The 26,009-nt window shown below is 47.7% G+C and overlaps 1 protein-coding gene across 1 annotated transcript in view; it reads right to left on the reverse strand.

The window, feature by feature from the left end:
• Itgb3 (integrin subunit beta 3) overlaps positions 1-25,787 on the reverse strand; it is a 58,846-nt gene extending 33,059 nt beyond the window's left edge. The window contains exons 1-2 of the mRNA XM_052758612.1: positions 25,606-25,787; positions 8,152-8,237 (exon numbers count right to left, since the gene is read on the reverse strand). Coding sequence (XP_052614572.1) covers positions 8,152-8,237; positions 25,606-25,681 — 162 coding nt within the window. The 5' untranslated portion in view covers positions 25,682-25,787. The remainder of the gene's footprint in view (positions 1-8,151; positions 8,238-25,605) is intronic.
• Between the last annotated feature and the right edge of the window lie 222 nt (positions 25,788-26,009).

Consider the following 26,009-nt stretch of genomic DNA (forward strand, 5'->3'; position numbering starts at 1 on the left):
CCTGCAAACCCAGAGTTAGGGAGGCAGAGACAAGAGGATCCCTGGGGCTTGCTCACCAGTTACGTTAACCATATGGGTGAGCTCCAGGTTCAGGGAGAGACCCTGAGTCTCAAGAAATAGAGAAAGACACACAAAATAGATCTCCATATGTACACACACACACACACACACACACACACACAAAGGTCAAGATGGTAAATTCTGTTATATGTATTCTACCACAATAAAAAAAAATTAGTTTAAAAAGAACTAACAATAAGAAGAATCCTCCGTCACAGGGATGTCATGCCAGGCTAAATAAGACCATGTATACAGTGAGTGCTCAATAAGCACGAGCTACTAATATGAGGTGTTGATAAGTAGTTCCTGGATGAGCTACTTCCACAAGCTGGGAAAAACACCATGAGGACAGGCCGCTGGCCAGAGCCTAGTCTGTTACTTTCCTCCTTCGTGCTGGACAAAAACCACACTGATACGTATCCCTCAGCCTTCGGGACTCTGTGTGCTCACATGCAAGAATGCAATGTTCTTGGAAGGACACTGGAACCAGAAAACAGGCCCCAGAGCTAGGTCACCACCAGCTAGCTGTGTGATCCCACAGAAGTCACTCTGATTTGTTCCGTAAGTGGGGTTAGGGAACACAATGCCTTCAGTTCTGTCGTACCCCGACAGGAAGCGTACTTAACCAGAACTGTGTGAGCGCATGTCCAGCTGTCCTCACTCTGGCACTAAGCGTATTTAACCAGAGGACATGTCTAACTGTCACTTGCCAGGTTGAGGAGACTGATCTGAAAGCTGGCACACCCCTACCTGGACCTGTTTCCCGATGTCTAGGTCTTCAGCCTTTCCTAAGAACCTCCTTCCAACACGTCCCACTCCCACAAAAAAAAAAGTATCCATATCCCAGAACAGTTATTAACATTTACTGAGCACTTGCTGCGTGCAGGCCTGGGGCCGGCACCTCACAGGAGTCATGTAATGCCAACAGCTTGGGAAGGCTGGAATTACTAATTATTATTCCACAAGTGAGGAACCTACAGGTAGGAGGCTTCACAAGTGAAGAACTCAACTTCGGGGGAGTGAGAAGTTTGAGGCTCAAAGAAGTTAAGTGATTTGGAGTTAGAGAGCTTGGGAGAGACACAACTAAGATGCCGCTTGGGTTTCTGCCTCATAAAGTAAGTTTTATTGCATTCTGGAGAGAACGTAATACAAAGTAGAAAAGCTGGTTGGGAGGAACAGTCCTGGGAGGAGCCACAGCAGAAAATGCCCCAGGCATTCCGAGAACCAGATACAAGATAGAGATGTGAGAAGTGTGGGAAGAGATGGACAATGTCCTTCTGTCCAGCTGTGCAGAACCTGGGCACCAGGACATCTGCAGAGGGATTGATCCACAAAGACACCCGCACATTCTAAAGCACAAAAGCCTCCCCTTCGAGGAGTTGAAGACCTGCCCTATGTAGATGGCGGCACAAGTAACATCACAAGTACACACATACACCATACACACACATATACACACACACATATACCACACATACACATATACCACACATACACATATACACACACACATACACCACACACACACATACACCACACACACATATACCACACACACGTACACCACACACACACATACACCACACACACACATACACCACACACACACATACACCACACACACACATACACCACACACACATATACCACACACACGTACACCACACACACACATACACCACACACACACATACACCACACACACACATACACCACACACACACATATACACACATATACACACATATACACACATATACACCACACATACACATAACCACACACACACACATACACATACACCACACACACACACATACACAACACACACACATACACACAACACACTACACACTACACACACACACACACACACACACACACACACACACACACACACACACAAATCTATCTCTAATTCCAACTGCCCACAGACTTCAGAGGAAACCTTCCCAAAAAGGCAATGATGAGATCACCAAGATGCCAGAGGAGCTGAGCCTTTCCAGAACAAGACAGAGGCTGGAGGAGGGAACCAGGAAGGGAAACCAGGGAGCTGGGGGGGGGAGGGGGGGCAGCAAGCCACCACCATCCTCAGGCTCTGCATGGGGAGAGGGCGCTTCTGAGGGCTTTCTTCATTCCTGCTTTCTAACCTCACAGTCTTAATAAGCAGAACTGAATGCTCACACGTGCTGGCAGTCTTTATGCTTCCTATGAATTTCCTTAGAAAAATAAACATAAATACTGGGGAAAAAAAAATCTGAAAAATAAGCTCAGGCCAGCTCCCTCCCTTGGTGATCGCTGACCTCAGAGATCAGAAACATAACAGGTTCCTTGGCCCAGCTCTTCCTGAGAGCCAACTGCCCTGGGAAGATACCAAGGCAATGTCCTCAACACACTTGGCCACATTCCCACCCCAGGCACAGATGGAAGAGGGGATATCTCCCGGTCACTCAAAGAGAAAACTAGAAAAGGGGTTGATGTTAATGTTCTAGTTCCCACCAAAACCGGATGTTACACAAAAGAGTCAAGCCCCGCCCCCTGGCGGGAAGAGATCACCCACAGAGGTGGGAGGCTCCCGGCCCTGAGCTCTGGGAGCTGGTGGATTACCTCCCCTTCCTGAGACAGTGACACATGCATGTTATTAGGACCAGTCCCCCTTAATCCTGTTTGGGAAAAGTACAGCATGAATAATAGTCACTGTGATATCTGTCTCACAGGGTTGGGCAGGGGCTAAAATAAGACTGTGAGATGATTTCATAACACGAAGTCTCAGTATGAGTCAAACACACTCAAATCCTCTGGGGGTCCTGGGTAAGTAACAGCAGCCGCTTTCCTGCAGATGCCGATGTAACTACCACGGTTACTGTGCCCTTGCTCCTTGGAGGAAGGCAGGGGAAAACACACCCTCGAGGTTTTCTTTTTCTCGGCACTAGGTGCCAGGCTTTAGCACAGGGCTATCTCCCCAGCCCCACTCAGACACTGCTGTCTGATTGGCTCACTCAGTAAGGGTAAAAAAATTACCTGAACACAGAGAAGCGTGGAAGGAGACAAAGGAGAAGAAGGCATTTAGTACACAGCTGTTAGGATTCATGCTTTGTTGGTTACGACTGTGAGGGACACACTCTTACCACTGGGTTATTGGTTTGGGGTTTTTCTGTTTGTTTGTTTGTTTGTTTGTTTTTTGAGGCAGGATTTCACTTAGCACAAGCTGGCTTTGAACTTTTATATATGCAAAAATTACCTTGAACTTTTTTATATTGTGCATGCGTGTGTGCGTGTGTGCCTCTGTGTGTGTGTGTTATGCACATATACATGTATGTGTAGGTGTGCCTGTGCACACACATGAGGATGTCTTCCTCTATCCCTCTCCAGTTTTCTTTCTTTTTTGAAAACGGGGTTCTCCACTGTAGCCCTGGCTGTACTGGATCTCGCTCTGTAGACCAGGCTGGCCTCGAACACACAGAGATCTGCTGCCTCTGCCTCCTAAGTGCTGGGATTAAAGGCGTGCACCACCACCGCCAGCCACCTTTTTTTTTTTTTTTTTTTTTTTTGATATAAGGTCTCTCAGTGAATCTAAAGTTGACTGCTTTGGCTAGCGTGGCTGACCAGCAAGCTCCTGGGATCTACTTGTCTCTGCTCCCCAACACTGGAGTTACAGGCACAGCCATGCCCAGCTTTAAGAGGGTGCTGGGGATTTGAACTCATGTCCTCTTGCTTTCACAGCAAGTGCTCTTATCCATCTCCCTAGCCCCAGCCCTGAACTTCTACCTTCACCTTGATCCTTCTACCTCTGCCTCCTGAGGACCAAGACTACAGGCATGTGGCCACTATACCCAGGCTATCAAGTGTTGGGTGGAGCCCAGGGCTTCATGCATGTAATGCAAGCACTCTACCAACTGAGTTACATGGCCAGATCCTGCTGTCTTAGTTGGGGTTGCTATTGCTGTGAAGGGATGCTATGACCACGGCAACTTTTATAAAGGAAAACATTTCACTGGGGTGGCAGCTCACAGTTTCAGACGTTTAGTCCATTATCATCATGCCGGGACATGGTGGCAGGCAGGCAGACATGGTGCTGGAGAAGTAGCTGAGAACCCTATATTTTGCTTGCAACGGGAAGTAAACTGTCTCACTGGGAGTGGCTTGAGCATTATATGAGACCTCAATGTCTGCCTCCACAATGACACACTTCCTCCAACAAGGCCATACTTCCTACTAGTGCCACTCCCTTTGGGGCCATTTTCTTTCAAACTACCACACCATAGCTAGCTAGCTAGCCAGATAGATAGATAGATAGGTAGATAGATAGATAGATAAATAGATAGATAGATAGATAATGTATATATATGTGTGTGTGTGTGTGTGTGTGTGTGTGTGTACACACAATAACAATTTGGGGACAAACTCAAGGTAGACATCAATGCTCCATGTTAAAAATAAATATGAAGAAACTACAGACATGATCATGAAACCCTGATAATCTCCCCCCCCCCCCCCCCCGCCCCGTCTCATACACACACACACACATATACACACACACACACACACACACGCGCACACACACACACACACACACACACACACACACACACATACACACAAACCGTAATTAGCGTCCTGAGCCTTTCTTTCCCTACAGATACGGGGAAGGAAGCCCTACTGGAGTCTTCCACTTGCTAGCCCCAAACCGCATTCTTCCTCTTTCATTCTTAGATGTCAGGTTTTAAGCTGGTCTACCTTCCAACATGTGCTCAAGCTGTGTATCAATTCCTAGCGTTTCGTCCTGCCTTAAGGTTGCCAAACTTAGAAAATATTCAAAGCATACCAAGATGGAAAAATGACTTGCAATTTAATCCAATCGGATTGGGTTCTCTGTATTTATATGGCAACCCCAATTCTACCTCCACCCTCCCTGTCCTGTCCCAGCCTCCACCAGAAGCAATGCTATCCCCCTTGCCACCATAGCAATCTGTTCTGGTGCCATAGGTCCAGGGTCCATCCTGGGAGCCTTTATATTTAACAAACACTTCAGGCTTTTTAAATTACCATATGACTTCAGAAAGTTCTAGACTCCAGTATGATACCACTTAAGCCAAGAATACAAGGCCTACTAGCCCTGGTGTGAAGCTGGTGTCTTTGCTAGCTGCACAGACCAGAGATAGCACATTACCCAAACCCACGTTATCTAACCACATAGCTATCTCTCTAAGAACACACCCTATGCAGATGGGCCCAAAACACCCCACTCAGGCGCACTGGCTCTGTTTTCCTCTTACCCAGCCAAGTGCTTGCTATACACACCCAAGAGCTGCTGTCCTTTAAGGACCAGAAGCTGAGCCCAGCCAGTTGTTTTCAGAGGCACGTGCCCCCATCAGCGCTGCCTGGAACAGTCAAGACAGGGGAGGCAGAGGGCTGAGCAGCGCCCCCAGCCCCACCTGTGGTCTTTCTAAGTCAAGATCGAACACTTTCAATAGTTAAGCTTGCCCTGTGCAAGGGAAGTCCCGCTTCCTCAGGAAAAAGATAACAGCCATGTTCTAGTTACAGTCCAGGGTTCCTCCCTGCTTGACACATTCTGTACCACATCCGACTCCCCGGCCCATTCCTCCTCCTTCTCACTTACTTAGTAATGGTAGATGTTGTCATTCACTATAGTCCATTCTGAGGGCTTCCTACCTCCCTTCCTGAGTTTCCTTTGGGCCTAGCTGCCCCCTGTTTCCTGACTCCACCCCATCAATAGGCCGATCCTTCTCCAGCCTCTCTCCCTCTGGCTACTCAGTCTGCCCCAGAGGGCAAAGATTTCACCATAGTGACCGATAAATATTGTGCATTTGCATCTGGCCACGTGGAATCTGTTCATACGGCCTAAGGAGGGGCTTTGGTTGGTCAGGACTCAGCTCAACTTGTCCCTATAAAACCCAGATAGGTAAAAAATGGCAGAGGAGAATGGGACAGGACTGGACACCCCCTAAAGGACAGACTCTGGGGGATTCTCTCTTTCCTTAAGACTCACTTGACTATCTCCACATTAACTTTAGGTTGAAAGGGAGGGGAGGAGGGGAACACCCTTTGAGTACCTCTAGGTCTTCTTCAGGGGGCTCTCTCTGCTCCCCTCTGTTCCAGTCAGCCAGCCGCAGGCCAACCAATCCAAACAAGACGCCCTCTACATCCCACTCCTTCCCCTGGCATTGTTGCAGAATTACAACTTCCTCAGAAAGGAAGCTTAACAAAATCATGATGGTGACCAAAGGCAGGAGATATGACAGATGAGAAGTAGGAAGTCACGCCACGCCACGCCACGCCACGCCACACTTGAGCCTCCAGTGTAGCCCAGAGGGGAGGGGCACCTGTGGGGGTGGAGAAGAAGGGCTCACCCTCCCCAGGCCCCAGAGAATGTTTCATTTGCTAAATGAGATCAGTCTGGTCCAGATGTTAGGCAGCTGCCTCTAGAAGCAGTCCCCGTGCTGAACAGCACCAAGGCCAAAGCTGTGGATGGAGGCTCTGGCAGCCCTCCTCTAGGGGATAAACACAGCCTTCTGCTCCTTCCTCCCCAGTCTGCCCAGGAGGCTGCCTTTTTAGGAAACTCAGAGGATCCAGAAGAGAAGCAGACCGTGAGGAGATAGCTAGAATAGACAGGAGCCACACAGAGCGGAGGTGTGGCTCTCAACCAAGTGGCCGACTCAGGTGGCTGAGGCGCAGCCAGGCCAGCAGCTCAGGTAACCATCTGCTGGAGGTGGTGACTCATTCCCACTGTAACTGCTGGGAACCTCTCCAGCCACATGCACCCCCTACCTCCCCATCAGCCTTTGCCAGCTCCAAATTCCCAGCCCGGCCACAAACATAGCCATTCTCTCACACACTCATTCCCTAGGGCCTCAGACACAACAGACTCTCTGCCTAGACATGGCTGACCCTTTCCTGTCACCCTCTGGTCCTCCCAGTGGGCTCTGCTACTTCCCCATTGACACCTCAGAGAGGGAAGGAGGGAAGGAAGGAAGGAAGGAAGGAAGGAAGGAAGGAAGGAAGGAAGGAAGGAAGGCAAAGGCCTCATTATCAGAAAAAAGGGAAGGAAAAAGGATCTCTAAGAATATGCACACACACATATACATACACACACATACACATACGCACACATACATGCACACACACACACACACACACACACACACACACACACACACACACGATTCCTCTTCTAGGTCTTTGTTTTTTGTTTTTGTTTTTTTTTTTCATTCTGGGGGGAAAAATAAGCTGGCATCCCTCCATGCCCCTAGCACCACTCTCCCATTTTTGAGACTAAAGTCCCTCTTCCCTGAGATGTTCTAGCACAAAGCAAGCACAGGCTGGTGAAGGGTAGCAACAGTCACAGCAAGAAAAGACACCCAAGCAAACTGGCTGGGCCTGAGAGTACAAAACAGTCTCTAGACTCATTCGCCAGCTTTCCACCATCCGTCAATGGGAAGGCTTCACCTAGTCCTGTTCAGCAAGAGAAAGAGACTGTGTTTAGGAGGAAAGAAATCGTTCCCTGTGTCTGTGCCTACACCAAAGCATCTAAATCCAGGGAAACGAGGTGTGAACTCAAGTTTGGGAGGGAGGTGGGCACACCCGTGTTGATCACTTTGCAAGGCCAAAGGAGTGCTACAAGTTGGGAGCCAAATTATTTGGGGCTATGTTATCCCTCTAAAGAGCCGCCTTGCGCCCACCTCTGGGTTTGGACCTAACATTCTTGAGACTATCAAGTAAAGTCCTTTTTGGAATTTGCAGACTCCTAGCTTCCACCAACCCAGAGACGAGGAGCGCTATCAGGCAGTGTCAGACACTTACAGCAGAGGCTCTGTCTCTTCTCTGCAACCCACCCTACCTATGTTTCACCAATGTATTTTTAAAACACCATGCTTCATTACTTTCTTTGCTCTGTTACTACAAAGCCTTCATTAAACTGGTCATCATGTTGGGAACACAGTATTTGAAGCAACCTGAATCCGTGTTTTTTGGCCACTGTCACTGACATTTGGCTCCAGAATAAACTTCCTCATATTCCTTTTAAAGTGAGAGTTGTGCTTGCATTGATAAAATAAGGCCTAGGCTCCTTACCTCATCCGAACACCAGGCACACACAGGACTCACAGCCAGACATTGCTGGCAGGAGTTCACGCCTCGTGTGGTACAGATGTTGGACTCTGCAACAAGGAGACGTAAATAGACATTAGCACCTGATTGCTCAATGCAGTGACCATCCTGTCCCAACTACCCCAAATTTCCCAATCACGAAGGTGAATATTTCCCAGGTACACACAAACACACCCCAACCTTACCGTAGACATTTACCAAACATGGGCTATTGATAAGCAAGAAAGAAAAGAAAGAAGATGGGGAGAAACTCATTACTGTATCAGCTGGTGAGTCCACAGTGATAGCAGCTGCCGGGACTGAGCCACAGACCCAAATGTCCCATCATCACTGACAGAAAGGCTGTCATTAATGATGGTTTTAACTTACACTGGGCAGCTGAAAATCCAAGTCCCGGAGTAATGGTCATGTGCCTCCTCCAGCTGTCTATTGTCATCACAGCCACTACACAGAGGACCTGAGGACTCAGAGGATGCTCTAAGATTAACACCTAAATACCGTTGGGCAGGAGGCAGGGTAACGTTAATGGCCATGTCCCACTGTGTCAACAGGGGCTAAGCTTTCCAATACACCTGTCCTAGAGGCCAAGCATTCAACGCTGGAAAGAACTGGAATGATCAGGAAAGGCTGACAGAGACTGGAAGGACATGGCATTCAGAGTTGGACACCAGTGTGCTTAACGCTGCACCCCTGAGCAACTCACCTCGCCTCTACGAAATGCCGGATCTGTCTCACGGGATTTGTGCAAGAATTTGATAAGCCAAGAGGATGCTTCAAGACAACACTCAGAAGTGAAGAGTCCCCATGTTGACAAAAGGCAGAGGGAAGACTTCATGGAGGGACAAGGACAGCCAGGGGCCCAAAAGAGGCCTGAGAAGGGCAGCCAGGAAGTAAACGCCAGGCAGCTGCTCCTGGCTTGGTGTCCCTGGCCTCCGGTAAATAAACTCCCTCTGCCTACAGTGCCTCAGGGAAGGCTTTTTCTCCCAGGAACAGAAGGAAGATCTATTCCTTCTCATGAGTCCAGTTACCCCTGTCAGTTCTCTTACCCAGCTTTCTGAAGGGCCCTCTTTGGCCATAACTATTATTTATGGCTTTGTCCCCAACAAATCTATTTCCAACAGAATAATCCTAATTACTTGGGTGTTTTCCTGATATCTCCAAAACTTCTCATCTAGTCAAACATCTATTTTATTATGACTGAATTTTATCCATCTCAACATCTGGACAGTACACACTTGGAAAATAACCTGTCATGGTCAGAGACTATCTGCATCTTTTGTTTTATTTTGGTTTCGTTTGGTTTTGGTTTTTCGAGACAGGGTTTCTCTGTGTAGCCTTGGCTGTCTTGGAACTCACTCTGTAGACCAGGCTGGCCTCAAACTCAGAGATCCACCTGCCTCTGCCTCCCTGGTGCTGGGATTAAATGTGCCAACACTGCCTGGTGACTACCTGTATCTTTGTCTTGAACTGATTAGGATGTTGTGTAACTTTGTACTGGTAGAGGTTAACACAGGAAATTAATGATAATATAAATCTATTTTATGAGAAAAACACATGTGATTCTGTCTAACAAAAATGTCAATGACATCTACCTGGTAGAGAATACACGAACTGAAGGTTAAAGCTGATTGTTTCACAGACATTAGCTAGTTTTTAAAAATCCATTGGCCAATTCATTTCCACATGCCTGGCCAACTATAAAACTCCCTTCCTTGAATTCCCTTTTGAACTAGTTCCAACAACCTTCTGTTTCCCACACTGTTTAAACTGACTAAAGTCTTTGGTAGACATTTTTTTGTTTGTATGTATGAAAATTATACCTTCTAAAATTACATTTTAGGAGCCTAGAAAAATATTCCAGTGGTACCATGAATGTTTAGCATGCACGTGGCCCTGGGTTCCATCCCCAGCACAGAAGTAAAATAAGAAAAGGAAGAAAGGAAGAGAGGCAAAGGACAAGTTCGTTGAACCGCTGAAGCCCTCCTGCCTGCCTAAACCAGTCCAAACACGGACTGGTGCCAACTGAAAGGTTCGGGGATAGGTAGTTCTATGTTGTTGCAACTGAGCTCATTGCTAAACAGTATACCAAAATTCTGGACTTAAACCTGTAGACCAGGCTTGGTGGTGCACACCTATACCCCTAGCAGCCAGGTGGCTACAGAAAGATTATGGTCATGAGTTGGAGCCAGCCTGGACTATATTGCAAGTACTTGGCCAGTCAAAGCAAGAGTCTATTTCAATATCTAGAAGTATATTTAGATATATAGCTATATAAACATGTACATATAATATATAAAGGGAGCCTTAGACAATATAGGCTATCGTTAATCTCTTCAAAACACTGGATTGTACATGAAATCCTTGAAACACTGCTTCAGATTTCCTCAGAAGCTTGTCTCTATCTTGTTTCAAAAGTCTCCACTCCAAGTGTTACCAATGAGACAACACTATAAGTCCATGAATAACTCCTGGAGCTCTATTCTAGACATGAATAAAACCTGAGTGTGTGCATATGTGTGGGTGTGTATGTGTGAGAGAGAGTGTGTGTGTGAGTGTGTGAAAGAGACAGTGAGTGTGTGTGTATGTGTGAGAGAGAGACAGTAAGTGTGTGTGAGAGAGAGACAGAGAGACAATGAGTGTGCGTGAAAAAGACTGTGTGTGTGTCTGAGTGTGTGCGAGAGAGACAATGAGTGTGTATGAGAGAGACAGAGATAATGAGTGTGAGAGAGACAGTGTGTATGTGAGTGTGTGTGAGAGAGAAAGAGACAGTTAGTGTGTAAGAGAGAGAGACAGGCAGTGTATGTGTATAAGAGTGTGTGTGTGTGTGTGTGTGTGTATAAAAGAGTGTGTGTGTATTGTGAGTTGACAGTTGTGGCACTGATCCCAAGCCTGGCCCCAGTGCATCAAAGTGGGGCACCTCTCAACAATGCAATGTGTAATGGAGGCGAAGGTGACTGATCTTTCCACAGATGCTGGGTTCTGAGCCTACAAAACCAATAGTGCCACCCAAGGCTTCTCCCTGCAAGGGTAGTCTGGCCAGATCTCAGCTTCACAGCTGTTCTCTCCTGGGGACATGAACACAGCCCCTCTTCATTGTAGCTCGGTCAGAAGAGTTCTGAGAGGAACCCATCCCGGACTATTTCGGGTAGCTCCCCTCTTTGGGGCGTTTCCATGGAGACTAGCAGCTAAGAGTGATCCTGGACATAAAACCCATCAATGTTCACTAGAAAGAGAGGAAATGGTTAAAATGAAAAGTGTAGGTGTGTGGGTCCTGTCAAGTTCTTTTTTTATTACATTTGTTTGTTTCGTTGGGCAGAGAGCAAACGAGAAAGACTGTATGAGCACATGTGCCACAGTGTGGAGACCAGAGAACCAGAGTTGGTTCTGTCCTCCTGCCGAGTAGGTCCTGAGACTCAAACTCAGACTGCCAGGCTTGGCAGCAGGTGCCTTCACCCTCCTGAGCCATTCAACAGCCCAGCCCAAGTTAGTTTTCAAAACCTTCCCAGTCTGTCCATTCAGCCATTCCGCCATTCTCAAATTAGCATTCCCTGTGAATCCCTGAGTTACAGCTGCAATAGAAGACCTGGCCAAACGTGAAATAAGAAACAGCAGGCCCCTCCCAGTGCACCAGCAGCCCCTGACCTCAGAGGATGAGCCGAGCTGCAGGGATCTGTCCTTTAGAGAGCCATGGTTACCCCGTTCCCTTGATCTCTTATTTTTAATGAATCCCAGGTTGATAGGGTAAGAACCAATGATCCCCCAACAATCTCCCCAACCAAGTCCCGCCACCAAGGGCAGGAGCCCTGGAACGCAGTGGTTGAAAGTGGCTGACTCATCAGAAGTCTCTGAGCTGGGCCCAGCCCGATTCAAAGGACTGCTGCTCCCAGGCTGCCCCTCCCTTCTGAACATGTGGGGCTCCTCCGGTTTCCAGTTCCTCCTCTGTTTCCAGTCATTCATAAAGCCTGTATTCCTGCTCAGCCTCTGTAGTCCAGAAGGGCCTACTGGAGAAGAAGAGGGGGTCCTCACCAACTGTCAGTGAAAACAATGGATGGACTCCCAAAACTGTCCTCACAAGACTTGATCCAAGAAGCCGAGCCAGACTGACCAGAGCGGGTCCTCAACAGGAGGTTGTAATGCTTAAATGAACATCCTTGAACGCAACAGCTGGCGCACATAAAGCACTCAATGGATGCTGATGCTGGAGTTGTTTTTGTTGTTGCCATTTTTATCCTTAGCTTCAAGCTATTTAGGGTAGACAACTATTTTGCCATTTTTTTAATTCTTTAAAGTCATTTTACAGGACACCAGGCACAAAAGCTAATTAAACCCTGAATAGGGGGCGGTTAAGATGGGAGTATGGAGCCAAAAAGTATCAAGATGAGGGGGAAAAAAATCTAAACAGAGCAAGGAATATGTGTTCAAAAATCCAGTCTAGGAATAGTGGCTGAGAAAAGACGGTCACTGGGAAAGACAGGCGAGGGCAGCCAAGGAGTTTGCCTGGAGAGTAAAAATAAACGGCTGTGGTCTGGCACATCGGCCTGGTTTGCAGAACCAGAAAAAAGATAAAAGGTGGCAGCGGGGGGGGGGGGGGGGGGGGGGGGGGGGGGGCGGGAGGCAAAAGGAACAAGGAAGGGGGAATGGAACCAGGGGAAGTCATAACGGGTTGTGTTGAGGACACATTGTCCAATGAGACAGGATGTAGGGACAGGACACCCTGATGAGGCCAGGGACCTTCAGGGCTTAGGGTGAGAATGGAGGATGGTCCACACTAGTGAACACCATGGAGATCTCTCCTACGGCCTGCCAGAGAAAATTCCTGGTCAGCAGCCTCAGCCCTGCCCTGCCCTTTAGCCACTTCCCAATTAGGTCCATGGGGACCGTAGGTGACCAGGTGGTGCCTGATCTCCCATAGCAATCTCCCGGATGGGTGAGGGAGCGAACAAAACATCTCCTGCTAACGGTCCTAGGTGTGTACGGCTGACCAAGCACAAGTTGCAAAGAATCGTTTTCTTGTTTTTCTTTCTCCCTTAAGGGGAGCTCAGTAGCCAAAGGAAGGCAGAGACATGACTTCTGTGATATCAGAGGTGATAGAGAGCTCAGACTCCAATATCTTATCAAATTGAAGACCACGGGGGCAGGAGTATCTGATTTCAGATTTTAAATCATTTTAAGTGCACCAAAGCCAATTAAATGTGGAATTTAACAATAGAAATTATGTGTGATTCGCCTCCATCAAGAGTGAATATTAAAGTATGTTATTGGTTGAATATATCCCCCTGACACACAAAGATACACTGTTGTCCTAACCCCCAGTACCTGTGAATGTGACCTTATTTGGAAATTTATAGATAGAAACAAGATGAGGTCATTAGTGTGGACACTAATCCAAGATGACTGATGTGCTTGTAAGAAAGGGGAAATCCCGGGTGAAGGCAGACACAGATGGAAAACACCATGTGGCATCAGAGACAGAGTCTAGAGCTAGATGCCAGGGTGTACCAAGGATTACCAGTCACCGCTAAAAGCTACAAAGAGACAAAGATGGGTTCTACTCAGAATCTTAGACACACATTTCTGATGTCCAATTTATGGGACTTGGTCACAACAGCCCTAAAAAAATAATTTTAAGTGGATTAGCATTTCCATAGCCATATGTGACATTATTTTGATGAACAGTGTCCTGAGATACTTTCATGAACTGGAAAAAAAAAATCCATCCTGGAACGGAAACTTTGCCATGTCTCATCCAACCATGGATAAGATCAGAAAAGAGGTTCCTTTAGCTTTAAAACTTTCCACCAATATATATCAATGGTGCTAGCATGCGTTCATTCATTTGCTCACCATTTATCAATGGTACTCTAGCATTCGTTCATTCATTTGCTCACCATTTATCAATGGTGCTCTAGCATTCATTCATGCATTGGCTCAACAAACATTTGATGAGCCTCCACTCAGCACTCTCTAAGGCTCTGGAGACACACGGATGAACTGAACAAGCCCTGACCCTGTGATGCTCATGCTTTGGTGAGGAAGGTAATGTCAAAGAAACAAACAGCAGAAGCAGTGGCAAATGCTCAAAGACAAAGCAAGGCAGAGCACTGGGGAGCAAATGTGAGCGGTCCCATCTACAGGAAGTTCCCGGAGAGGCCTTTGTGGGAAGTGGACATTCTGCAGTGATGCTAAGGAGTGGATTGTGGGAAGCATTCCCCAAAGAACAAAGACCAGAGCTGGATGGACTTCCTCCTGTTGAAGAAGTAGCAGGAGAACAGAGGAAGGAGGAGGAGAGAGGCAGAGGGAAGACTGGAGAACTAGGGAGCAACTCTAGGAAGCCGTACACCGTTGGAGCACGGTGTTCCCCACGCAGTGAGAACGCTGAAGGGATCTGAGAAGCGAAGGAGCAACTCTAGGAAGCGGTACACGGTTGGAGCATGGTGTTCCCCACGCAGTGAGAACGCTGAAGGGATCTGAGAAGCGAAGGAGCAACACTAGGAAGCCGTACACGGTTGGAGCATGGTGTTCCCCACGCAGTGAGAACGCTGAAGGGATCTGAGAAGCGAAGGAGCAACTCTAGGAAGCCGTACACGGTTGGAGCATGGTGTTCCCCACGCAGTGAGAACGCTGAAGGGATCTGAGAAGCGAAGGAGCAACACTAGGAAGCCGTACACGGTTGGAGCATGGTGTTCCCCACGCAGTGAGAACGCTGAAGGGATCTGAGAAGCGAAGGGAGAAGCTCAGCCTGACCACCAGGTGCACTGACAGGATCAAAGCCAGAGGAAAATGGAACAATTCGGATATTATTAAAACAGTCCGGGCAACAGCTGTCAATGGTTTAGATCTAAAGGGCAGTGGTGTTAATGGTGTGGTCAGACTCTAGATGCATTCCAAGGACTTGCTGATGGATTAGGCATGTAGAACTAAGAAAGGATCTGAACCTGAGCAAGTACTCTCCCTTCAGAAAAGGTTCATATGATTTGACCACTGGCCATCCCACTCACTGGCCCTTCGGCCACTAGACCGTACCTTTGTAAGTGAAGCCAGATCATGTCCAGCTACCATCCCGAAGCGGGTTAGTCAGGAAGCTGTGGATGAAGCCCTATGAACAGTGGTGGTCTAAAGTTAACACCTCGCCCTGGGGAATTCAGGAAATAAAGTAGTGTCAGTTGAACAAGGGACAGAGAAAGCAGTTTTAAGGGTCTAACGTCTGCTTTGCCGTTCTCCAGACCATGCGACCTCAGTGGCATCCCTACACCTCTCTGGTGCTCTCTTTAAAATAGATTCCATGCCTCTTCAAGATTTATAACTGCTCCCCAGGACTTAGCAGGCCACCCAGCTTTATCAGATGAGCTCTGAAAACCCCAGACAGCTATTTTTATCCCCTCCCCACCAACTGGGTCTCCCAAATATGGGCATAATATTTACTACATGAGAATTAAGTGAGCTAACGTATGTGAAGGAGCCCCCATGCTCAATAAATGATCTGCTTCCTTCCCCTGCATCCTTACTCCAGTTACTTCCGGCACCACGAATGCACCTCATCTTCCTTTTTACCTCAGGGTCCCACAGAAGAGGACCCTTTGTCTCTGATGGGATGGAGGGAGGAAATCGCCCTGGCTGGAGACAGGAGCCCCCAGGACCAGACCTCACTAGTCACTAAACTAGTTTGTGACTTTGGTGAGTCCCTCACTTCTTCGAATCTCTTTTAGCTCTTCTGTGAAAACAAACTGTACTGGATTAGAGGATCTTCGAGGTGCTATTGGCCCTGAACATGTACATTCTTCCGGAACCAGAAAATGTCAACAGGGCCACTAATACTCTAGAATCCGTAGACAGCATTCTTGGGCCTGAGGTCCCTCGATATGGAAGTGGACATTTCTTCCCAATGGCCTAAAATTTGGGCCAAATGCTGCGCTTTAGAGTTCTGGAAGATTTTATTCACACCAGCTCCACCTCCCAACTGACTCATTCAGTGCACAGGAGAGGCATGCCTGTACCATGCTCTGTTGGACATCCACCCCAGCGGTGCCCTGGAGGTGACCTTGGCATCCAGCTTTGCAGTTCAGGGGTTTCCCTCTCAGCTCTTTTCTCCACAGTCTCCATGGCAGGGGGGCAGGGGGGCAGGGGGGCAGGGGGGCAGGGGGGCAGGGGGGCAGGGGGGCAGGGGGGCAGGGGGGCAGGGGGGCAGGGGGGCAGGGGGGCAGGTGGCTGTGGTGTGAACAATTCTAGCTGTCAGCCAATCTTGAAGGCAAATCAGTTCAACTGTTTCTGGAAGACTGTTTTAGCAACATTTATTAAAATCTAAGATGGGGGTGGTAGTCCACAGATATAATCCCAGCACCTGGGAGGTAGGAATAGGAGGATCAGGAGTTCAAGGACAGCCTCACCTATAAAGTTAGTTGGATATCATTGTAGGTTGAGACCTTATCTCAAAAAATAAACTCCAACACAGTAATGCCTGTAGTCCGAGTTATTCCAGACGCTGAGATGGGAAGACAGTGTGAGTCTAAGACTTGGAATCTAACCAGGGTAACAGCAGGATTTTATCTAAAATAAACCAATAAATTGTGGCAGGGGAGGGGTCCTAAGTAGTCGAGTGCTTGTCTAGCATGCATGAAGCCCTGATATTAGGTCATACACTTTTATCACAAAACAATTAAAAACCAATAATATATCCATGCCCTTTGGCCTACCCAACACAAATTCAAGAAATTACTCTTGAAATCCCAGTACAGAGAAGGCAGACACAAGATGGTGAATTTAAGGCAGGAATGGGCTACAAAGGGAGAGTCTGTCTGAAAGGAAAGGAAGGTAACAGAAAACAGAAGCTAAGTTTGTAGAAACACTTCCACAGAGGAACATGGTACACAAGGCTATGTCTCTGTGACTTTATTTGTAGCAGCAAATAAATACCAACAGAGCAGCTAAGTGCACTCTGCTCTACTACATATCATTCTGCCCTTTGCATTTTCTGCAAGAATTATAGCCTTTGGGATAAACAGAAAAGCCATGAGCTGACGAAAAACATACATAGAGTAGGGGTTGGAGAGATGGATCCGTGGGTAAGAGCACTTGTTGCCCTTGCAGAGGACCTGGTTTCAATTCCCAGCACCCACATGGTGGCTCACAACCACCTGTAATTCCAGTTCTAGGGGATCCAACACCCTCTTCAGACACCAGGTGTGCATGGAGTGCACACTCATACACCTAAGTAAGCAAGCATACACATAAAATAAAAATAAATACCTTAAAATGCCTAGAGTGTGTTATCAAGTGGCAATGATCCTACCATGGGTGGTCCTATTTGAGAAGTAACAATAATGATAAACGATGATATAGAGAGACATATGTATGGGGGAAACCTGAGGATGATTGTCAACAGTGGTTCTCTAAACATGAACCTACAAATAACTTGTATTGTCTACATTGTTACATTCTGGAGCTGCTTGTTTCTTATTTTATTTTGTGCGCACCTGTGTGTGCAGCTGTACACATTGTGTATGTGGAAGTACAGCTGTTAACTGTCCCGTCCTAGCACTCTCCACTGTATTCCTTTGAGACAGGGTCCCTCTGAGCCCGAGGCTCACTATTTCACTAAGCTGATGAGTTAGCAAGCTCCTGGGGTCTATCTGTCTCTGCTCCCCAGTACTGGGCCTACAGGAACTTGCAGGCATGCCCACCTTTTACATGGACTCTGGAGATTTGAACTCAGATTTTGTGCTTGCAAGTAAATGTTCTCCAGCCCCTGAATTGCCTATTTTTGCAAGCTGAATCACTTTTATTGTCTAAAAGAAAACTAAAGCTAATTTTCAATGTTCTTGGTTCCACCTCCTTTCCCATGTTTGTATTCATTGATGTAGGTTCCCTGGAGCTTGGTGGGCTTCTACAAACTACCTCTTCAACGTCCCAAAGCCAGTCAGGAACACAATAATCAACTTTGGCAGATACAATGAGAAGGAGAACAGTGGTCCAGATTACAGAATAAAAGAAAGATCAGACCGGGCGGTGGTGGCGCACGCCTTTAATCCCAGCACTCGGGAGGCAGAGCCAGGCGGATCTCTGTGAGTTCGAGGCCAGCCTGGTCTACAGCGCGAGATCCAGGAAAGGCGCAAAGCTACACTGAGAAACGCTGTCTCGAAAAACCAAAAAAAAAAAAAAAAAAAAAGATCAGGAGATCTGTATATAACATGGTGACTAGAGTTATCAATAATGTATCTTCTACTTGAAATTGCTTTTTTTGTTTTTGTTTTTGTTTCTCTGTGTAGTTTTGGTGTCTGTCCTGGATCTTGCTCTGTAGACCAGGCTGGCCGTAAACTCACAGAGATCTGCCTGCCTCTGCCTTAAAGGCTTGTGCCACCGCCGCCCAGCCTGAAAATGCTTTTTTAATAAAGCAGTTTAGCTGGGCTTAGTGGCAAACACCTTAAATCCCAGCACTTGGGAGGCAGAGGCGGGCAGATCTCTGTGAGTTCGAGGTCAGCCTAGTCTAAATACAGAGTTCCAGAACAGCCGAGGCTACATAGAGAGACCCTAATCCAAAAAGTTAAAGAAAAGAAGTAAAAAAGTAGTTTAAGTATTCTCACCAGAAATAAGTGATAACTATATGAGCTAATACATGTGTTATGCAGATTGATTTAGCCATTTCCCAATGTGCACATTTCAAAATAAGTTATACATCATATATAGGATTTTTATTTGTTGATTAGAAAAGAATGCAGGAAAAAAAAAAAACTTTGTCCAGTCTATCCACATGGGCTTCTGGGGCTATTCAGGAAGAAATGTGCTCTGTTCTCAAGGGTAGAATTCCCAAGAGTGAAAACTCCCTGGTCTCAGGTGAGATACTCACACATACTCCTCACACACAGTTCCAGCCTGGGCTTATTCTGGGAGAGTTATCACTCGGGGAGACGAGCTCTCAGGCCAGATTTCCAGAATTTCATCAGCAACGAGGTTTGACTATAGGGACTTATAAAGTGGCTACTGAGCGTGCCTTTTGCCAACCTTCTGGAACTTTCTTCTAGTGCAATATCTCAAGCCTGATTCTAACCTCGGGACTTCTTGCTCCACAAAGAAGCTTTCCGTGGAGATCCAAATCACTAAGCAGTTAAAGAGAAAGGTCTCCAGGAAGAGATGAGAAAAGGAGAGACCAGAGCAGAAGAAAATCTCTCCCTCTGCCCCTTCACCCACTCCTCAGCCTCTGAGACCCCAGGACGAAGGCCACAGGTAAGACAACATGTTCAGTTATCCAGCCAACTGATGTGAAAACCCACAGAACCGTGACACGACGTAGTTCTTAACTGCAGGCTCGCTGCTCTTTTCTTGGGTAGCCGGGCGGTGGTGGCGCACGCCTTTAATCCCAGCACTCGGGAGGCAGAGCCAGGCGGATCTCTGTGAGTTCGAGGCCAGCCTGGTCTACAAAGTGAGTTCCAGGAAAGGCGCAAAACTACACAGAGAAACCCTGTCTCGAAAAACAAAAAAAAAAAAGAAAGAAAGAAAGGAAAAGAAAGTGGCATGTAGCACACATTTAAGTACAGGAAAACACATCTGCACACGTGATAATTTTACATATCAGGAAGAAATGTCTGAGTAGAATACACCATTTTCCCGACTATAAACGCTGTGGAGGATTCAAATAGGAACACCAGCAACTTCAAAATCGGACTTCCTAATGACGAGCACGAATCTACCTCATTCCTTCTCCCTGACCTGCTAGGGAAAGGAGCAGCAGGGATGGCAGTGGTCTTCTGTGGGAACGTGACAGCTAAGGAGTTGTTGGGTTCGACTTTGCTTTTCAGAGATGCTACCGAACACATGAGCAGTAGAATGGTTCCAAGTGTATTAGCCAGCCCTTTGGCCTGAAGAACTGTGGCATATTTGACCACAGAAAGATTGTAAGCGCCAGAGGTTGGGTAGGACTGGAGTAAAACGGTGTCTTCTGGGTGTGAAAGGACAGCTGTACTCACATCACAGCACCTTTGGTCACTGCTTCAGGTCCTGCCAGTCAACATTCCAGCATGGAGGGGTGATGGCTCACAAGGCCCCACCCCTCACCGAAGCACTACTGACAGCTGATGGCCTCTGGGGAATGGAGAGTCAGTTTCCTTCAAGAATGTGGCCCCCAGAAGGTGGCCCCTGCCCCAGTGAACAGTCCCACACCTGTGAGTATACAGGAAGCACAAATGGAACATAGTGGGTTATAGAAAGAAGGAGAGAGAGAGACAGAGACAGAGACAGAGAAGAGGTGAAGTTGGAAAGGGGGATGGATCTGGGAGGAGCTGGGGGAAGGAATGAGAGGAAAATTATCATAATACATTGTGTGAAATTATTTTAAAAAACTAATAAAAATATATTTGAATGTACCTTTTGCTTTTAGGACCAGGAATAATAAAAATAAAAAATGGACACTGATGCAAAACCCTCAATTCTTTTTCTAGCAGTTGGAAACTCCAAAGGCTTCAACATGGCTCAAGTGTGTCTCTCCAACTGAACACTGATGGCATCTCCATAGTTTAGTGGCGATAGCCTCACTGCTTTCAAGGTAATATCTCACTGCAGGAGGATGGGATGGCCCCAGTGAGCTCTTGGAATTACTGATACAAGCAACACCTTGGGTGAACTACACTACATTACAAGTAGAAGAAGCCAGACTTAAAAGCCTCCACACTACGGTTTCATCTCTATGACATTCTGTAAAACAGATCGATGGGGACAGGAGACAGATCAGGGACCAGAAGTGGGAAGAGAAGATTTACGAAGAAGCTGGAGGGAACTTCTCTGAAAATACTCCCTATCTTCCTTATGGTAGGGATTATTTGACCATATGTCTTTACCAGAAGCACTCAGAATTGCACATTGAGGATGCTGAACTCCATGGTACATAAGCTATACCTCAGTGATAAACATTTTTAAAGACTTCTTTATTTTCATCTATTTCTGGGGGGGGGGTGCCTACATGAGTTTATGTGCAGTATGTGCATTCAAGGACTGGAGTTATAGGTGCCTGGGAACTGTCTCAGGTGGGTGCTGAAAATTGAACCCAGGTCTTCTGGAAGAGTATTAAATGCTCTAAACCACTGAGCCATCTCTGTAACCCAATCCTCCTTTTTTAAGATGTGTATATTTTTATATTATATGTATGATTATTTTGCCTGCATGCATGTATGTATGTGCACCATGTGTGTGCAGTGCCCAAAGAGATCAGAAGAGAATGCTGGGTCCCCTGAAATTGAAGTTACAGGCAGTTGTGAACCACCTACGTAGGTTCTGGGAACTAAACTCAGGTCCTCTGCAAGATCAGCAAGTGCTCTTAACTGGCTCCTATCCTAGCCCTTTAAAGGGGGTGGAAGTTTTCTGGGGACACCATGTGCCTGGAGAGAAAGGTAAGTTTTTATTGTTTTGCTGCAGAATCTCAAGTCCCTATAAATTCTGGCAGTTTCCAAAGCGAGGAAGCCTCAAACAGCCTCGCTCCCAGCTCCTAGGTTCTTAGCCACTAGTGACCTGAGTTGCAGTAGGCACATGACTCTTCCACTTGGGGAGAAGGCAGAGGAGGGGATGGTGAGATATAGCAGGCCACCCTGTGGGCAGCAAGGAGAGGAGGGGTAAGCCAAGCGGTTTACCCCCCAAAGCTGCTCAGTCACATACACACCCCTTGCCCGATTAATTATCTGTCTGCTGATTCATGACTTGCGGTTCCTGTGGGCATGCTTCCTGGCTGTTTCTGCCAACAAGGGCAGGATTCTTGCAGCTGGGAGGAGATGATAAACAGAGATCCAAGGAGGGTGGGGAGTTGTAAAGGAAGAATTTCTATCAGGGAATTCTAGAGTCACATTGGGCTCCCCCTCCTCACAACACTGCCTCCTTGTCCTACCTTATGCTATTCCCAGGAGACACATGCCACCTCTCGCCTTTGCCCTCACGCTCATGAATTTGAGGGGAAGAACAGAAAAGATTGTTCAAGTGACTCCCCCAGAGATAGGACAAAGGGGAGACACTTCAGAGGACTCTGTGTTTCCATCATCCTCTGGTCAGAAGGTAAACACCAGTGCAAAAGGGCTGGGGTTGTGCTTTAGTAGTAGAGCACATTTGGCACACAAAACCCTGGGTTCCATTCTCAGCAAAACGCGCACACACACACACACACACACACACACACACACACACACACACACCCCCTCCAGAGTGTTCAGGTAGAACACTCGAGGTTGCAAGTATGTAAATATTGGATTTCTTCAAAGTAAGAGACATCACCTCTAGATGCCTTTTTGTACCATTCCCTACATGGTTCTCTTGCTGCCTGTGTGCCAAGCGCTGGGCGCAGTGTTAAACAAAACAGACACTTTGCTCTCCTTACGGAGGCAGAAGTCTTATGTGTTGGGGTTTGCCACCCTCATTTTACAAAGTTGAGACTCATAGGGGGAAAAAATGAATGTGTGGACCTCTCTCCTCCTGGGCCTTCTCTGTAGATTCTTGCAGGACCAGAGAGCCTGAAACATGCCAAGCCACCAAAGAGGAACGGGTTGAATTAAGAGGATGTGAGAGATGAATTCTCAGCTGGGAGCCTGGATTGTACTAATGCATGAAGTAGCAGCCGCTCTGGCCTGCAGTCCATAGTATACACCAGTAACAGGAATGCCAACAGGAATCGCCAGTTACTGAACACTTAACTTGTGCCTTTGTCTCGTTTAGTCTGCGTAATAGAGGCGCTGTTTTTCTCCACTCGACAGGTGAGAAAATATGACTAAGACATTAGCAAGACCACATGGTCATTCAGGGGCAAAGTCAAACCTACACCCCTGGGCTTAAACCCCAGCTGTCCCTTTCCCCAGCGTCACGCCTTTCCTCATCTCTCCAGGCCCCGAGGATTCTGGAAGAGGGCTTCAGTTGGAGAGTTTCCAGAATACAAACTCTAGAAGAGAAATAAACACCTCAACTCCGACCTACTTAGGTTAGAATAAGCACTAAATGTGAGGAAGCCACGAAACTGGTATTCAGAAGAAGCTAAAAAGATTATCTTTGGAGATAAAAACTGAAAGTCAACACTATCCTCACAGAAGCTCTTGTCCCCTCACGGCAGAATCTCCTACTCTGGACAGCCTCTCTGTGCCACCTCACTCCCACTCTGGTCCTTCTGTGTCCCTTCAACACTGTCCTGTCATCCCAGCACCTGCTTCCCCAGGAACCTAATGGTATTTGGAGCTCTGCCACCAACACTGGGATGGGGTGTAGGTATGACAGACACTTCTTTCACAGGGTGCTCTGGAGTCCTCTGTTCCTCAACAGGACTCCACCTGCCCCTCAGAGGGAGTCTGGGGCTACTTCAGCACAAGCCATCACCTCTCTGGATTATTCCAATCACAACAAATCTGTGAACAGAGCGGCTTTGTGGGTTTTGTTTATTTTGGTGCATATGTGCACGCGTACATGCATGCTCATTTACAATTGTTCCTGGGCAGCGACCAGAAGACAATCTTGGGTATCATTCCTCCAAATATCACTTTTTTTTTTTTTTTTTTGAGACAGGATCTCTTTCTATCCTGGAGTTCCCCAAGCAGGCCAGGCTGGTTCACCAGTGAGCCCCAAGGGACCTGTCTGCCTCTGTCTCCTCCCCTAGCACTGGAATTACAAGCACACTACTACATCAAGCTTTTTTTTTTTTCCAGTAGGTTCTGGGGACAGAATTCAGGTCCTCCAACTTTATCAGCCCAGCTTCCCCATCTCCCCCATCTCCCCCATCTCCACTAAAGGATTTTTAAACCCAGACTTAGGTATACCAGAGTAATGTGGTCCTGTATGGATCATTGCAACTGTGTGAACCAAACCAACAAGTAATACACTGAACACTGGGGTTCAGGAAAGGTGGAAGAGAGTGAGAAACCAAAATAACAGATAAACTTCACCCTCACTAGAGTTGACCAAACACCCTGCTCTCTATGCATCATCCGTGAACTCATTACTTTCTTCTCAAACTACAGATGATGATGATGATGGTGGTGGTAGTGGTGGTGGTGGTGGTGGTGGTGGTGGTGGTGGTGGTGGTGGTGGTGATGGTGATACTCAGAAGTTAATTTGAAAGAAAGCTATGGATATAAACAAACCACAATGTGTTTTAAATATATCTCAAAACACAGCCGAGAGGAGCTGGGAGTCGTCTAACACGACAAAGAATCCTGGCTACCCTGATCTTATTGCTGTACAGTGTATTTGTGTATGCAGTTTCACACTTTACACAGGCAGGCCCTGTCATTATATGTCCATTTAAAATTCAGAAGTAGTGAGTTTTTAAAGGTTTTAAGTTCATGGAAGTTAGCGTATCTGTATGAAACATCAGCTTTGCTGGTGAATTTCCCCCATTCCCAGTCCACGGCTAGCAGCGGCTTGCTAGAAGCTCAAACACCTCCAGGGCAGAATGTTGGAGATCCCTCACAAGGCTTGTTCAATGTAGGCTAAAGACCACAGTTTTCATCTGTCACTCAGAAGCTTCAACCTTAAGTATTCCAGAAGGGCAACCGTACAGACCGCACTGAGACACCCTTTCCCTTCCGTGGCTGTGCTTGTCTGTATCATTAAGGAAGGGTCTTGAAGGCAGCCACCAAAATATTTTTTAGAATGCTTAGCCTCAAAGTCAACTTAATAAATTTTACCTTTAAGAAATAGTCCATCTGGGTCTGGAGATGTAGCTCAATTAATAAAGTGCTTGCCTGACACGAGGAGGCCCTGGGTTCAACTCCCAGCAGCGCATAAACCCTGGGTGGTGGTGTGTACCTACAACCCTAGCACTCATTAGTGGAGGCACAGGAGGGTCTGGAGTGTGAAGCATCCTCAATAATGTGAGGCCCTATTACACACACACACACACACACACACACCCATCTGTAGGGTTTAACTTGCTCCAACTGACCCAGAACCTCAGTTTCTCCACCTCCCGCATCATGTCCCGCTCCCCTACAGCTCTGCTGACTGGACCACTCCCCATCCCTGCAGCACCAGTGAGGCCAAAAGCTGACTGTCCAGGCAGATGATGATGGTGTGAGCTGCACGCAGGGGAAACAAAGTCAGCCCCAAGAACCTCTGTGCTGACTCCCAGCACACAGTCAGAGAGTGCTGGGTGAGAGATCTGTTCCCAGGAGGAGCCCGAATCCTGCTCCTCCTTATAGAGTGGAGCTGCCAGATGAACAAACTCGAGGGAAGAGACGTGCCATACTCAGAGAAAGGGGCAACCTAGCGTGCACACACTCACCGAAGCAGGTGAGCCGCATCCTCCAGCCAGTGCACCAGGGCCGCCCCGCAGAGCCCCACCTTGCCTCTGCCACCCGCGACGCCCCTCGAGACCAGCGGAGGAAGGACCCGCCCCCCACACCTCAGCTTCTCAGCCCGAGCTCCGGGATCCCACGGCCCCACGGCAGTTTGCACACCCGCCTCACTCACCTCCAACGACAACGCCCGCCAGTGTCCCCAGCGCCAGCAGAGCTGCCCAGAGCCGCCCCGGCCGCCGCGCTCGCATCCTGTCCGCTGCCCTTCACACGCCGCGCGCCACCGCTAGCCTGGCGCCCACGGCTGCTTTTCCCGCGGTGGGAGGGGAGGGGAGGGGACGCAGTGGGTGGGACGCGCGGGGCGGGCCAAGGGCGTGCGCTCCCTCCCCTCGGGCGCCCGTCTGGACCCTGCCTGAAGCTGGGAGCGTGATGGGGAAACTGGCGAGCCTCTCTTCAGAGCCCTCCCCAGTCCGCCCACGAGGACCCGCCCGAGTGCTCACTAGAGGAAACCGAGCCCCACGGGGTCGTGTGCGTATCTGGGTCCCAGGGGTTCGCGTCTGGGTGCTTGGTTTAAAAAAA

This window comes from Peromyscus californicus, unplaced genomic scaffold, assembly GCF_007827085.1.
Source record: "Peromyscus californicus insignis strain IS unplaced genomic scaffold, ASM782708v3 Scaffold_3__1_contigs__length_106647218, whole genome shotgun sequence".
Classification (NCBI taxonomy): domain Eukaryota; kingdom Metazoa; phylum Chordata; class Mammalia; order Rodentia; family Cricetidae; genus Peromyscus; species Peromyscus californicus.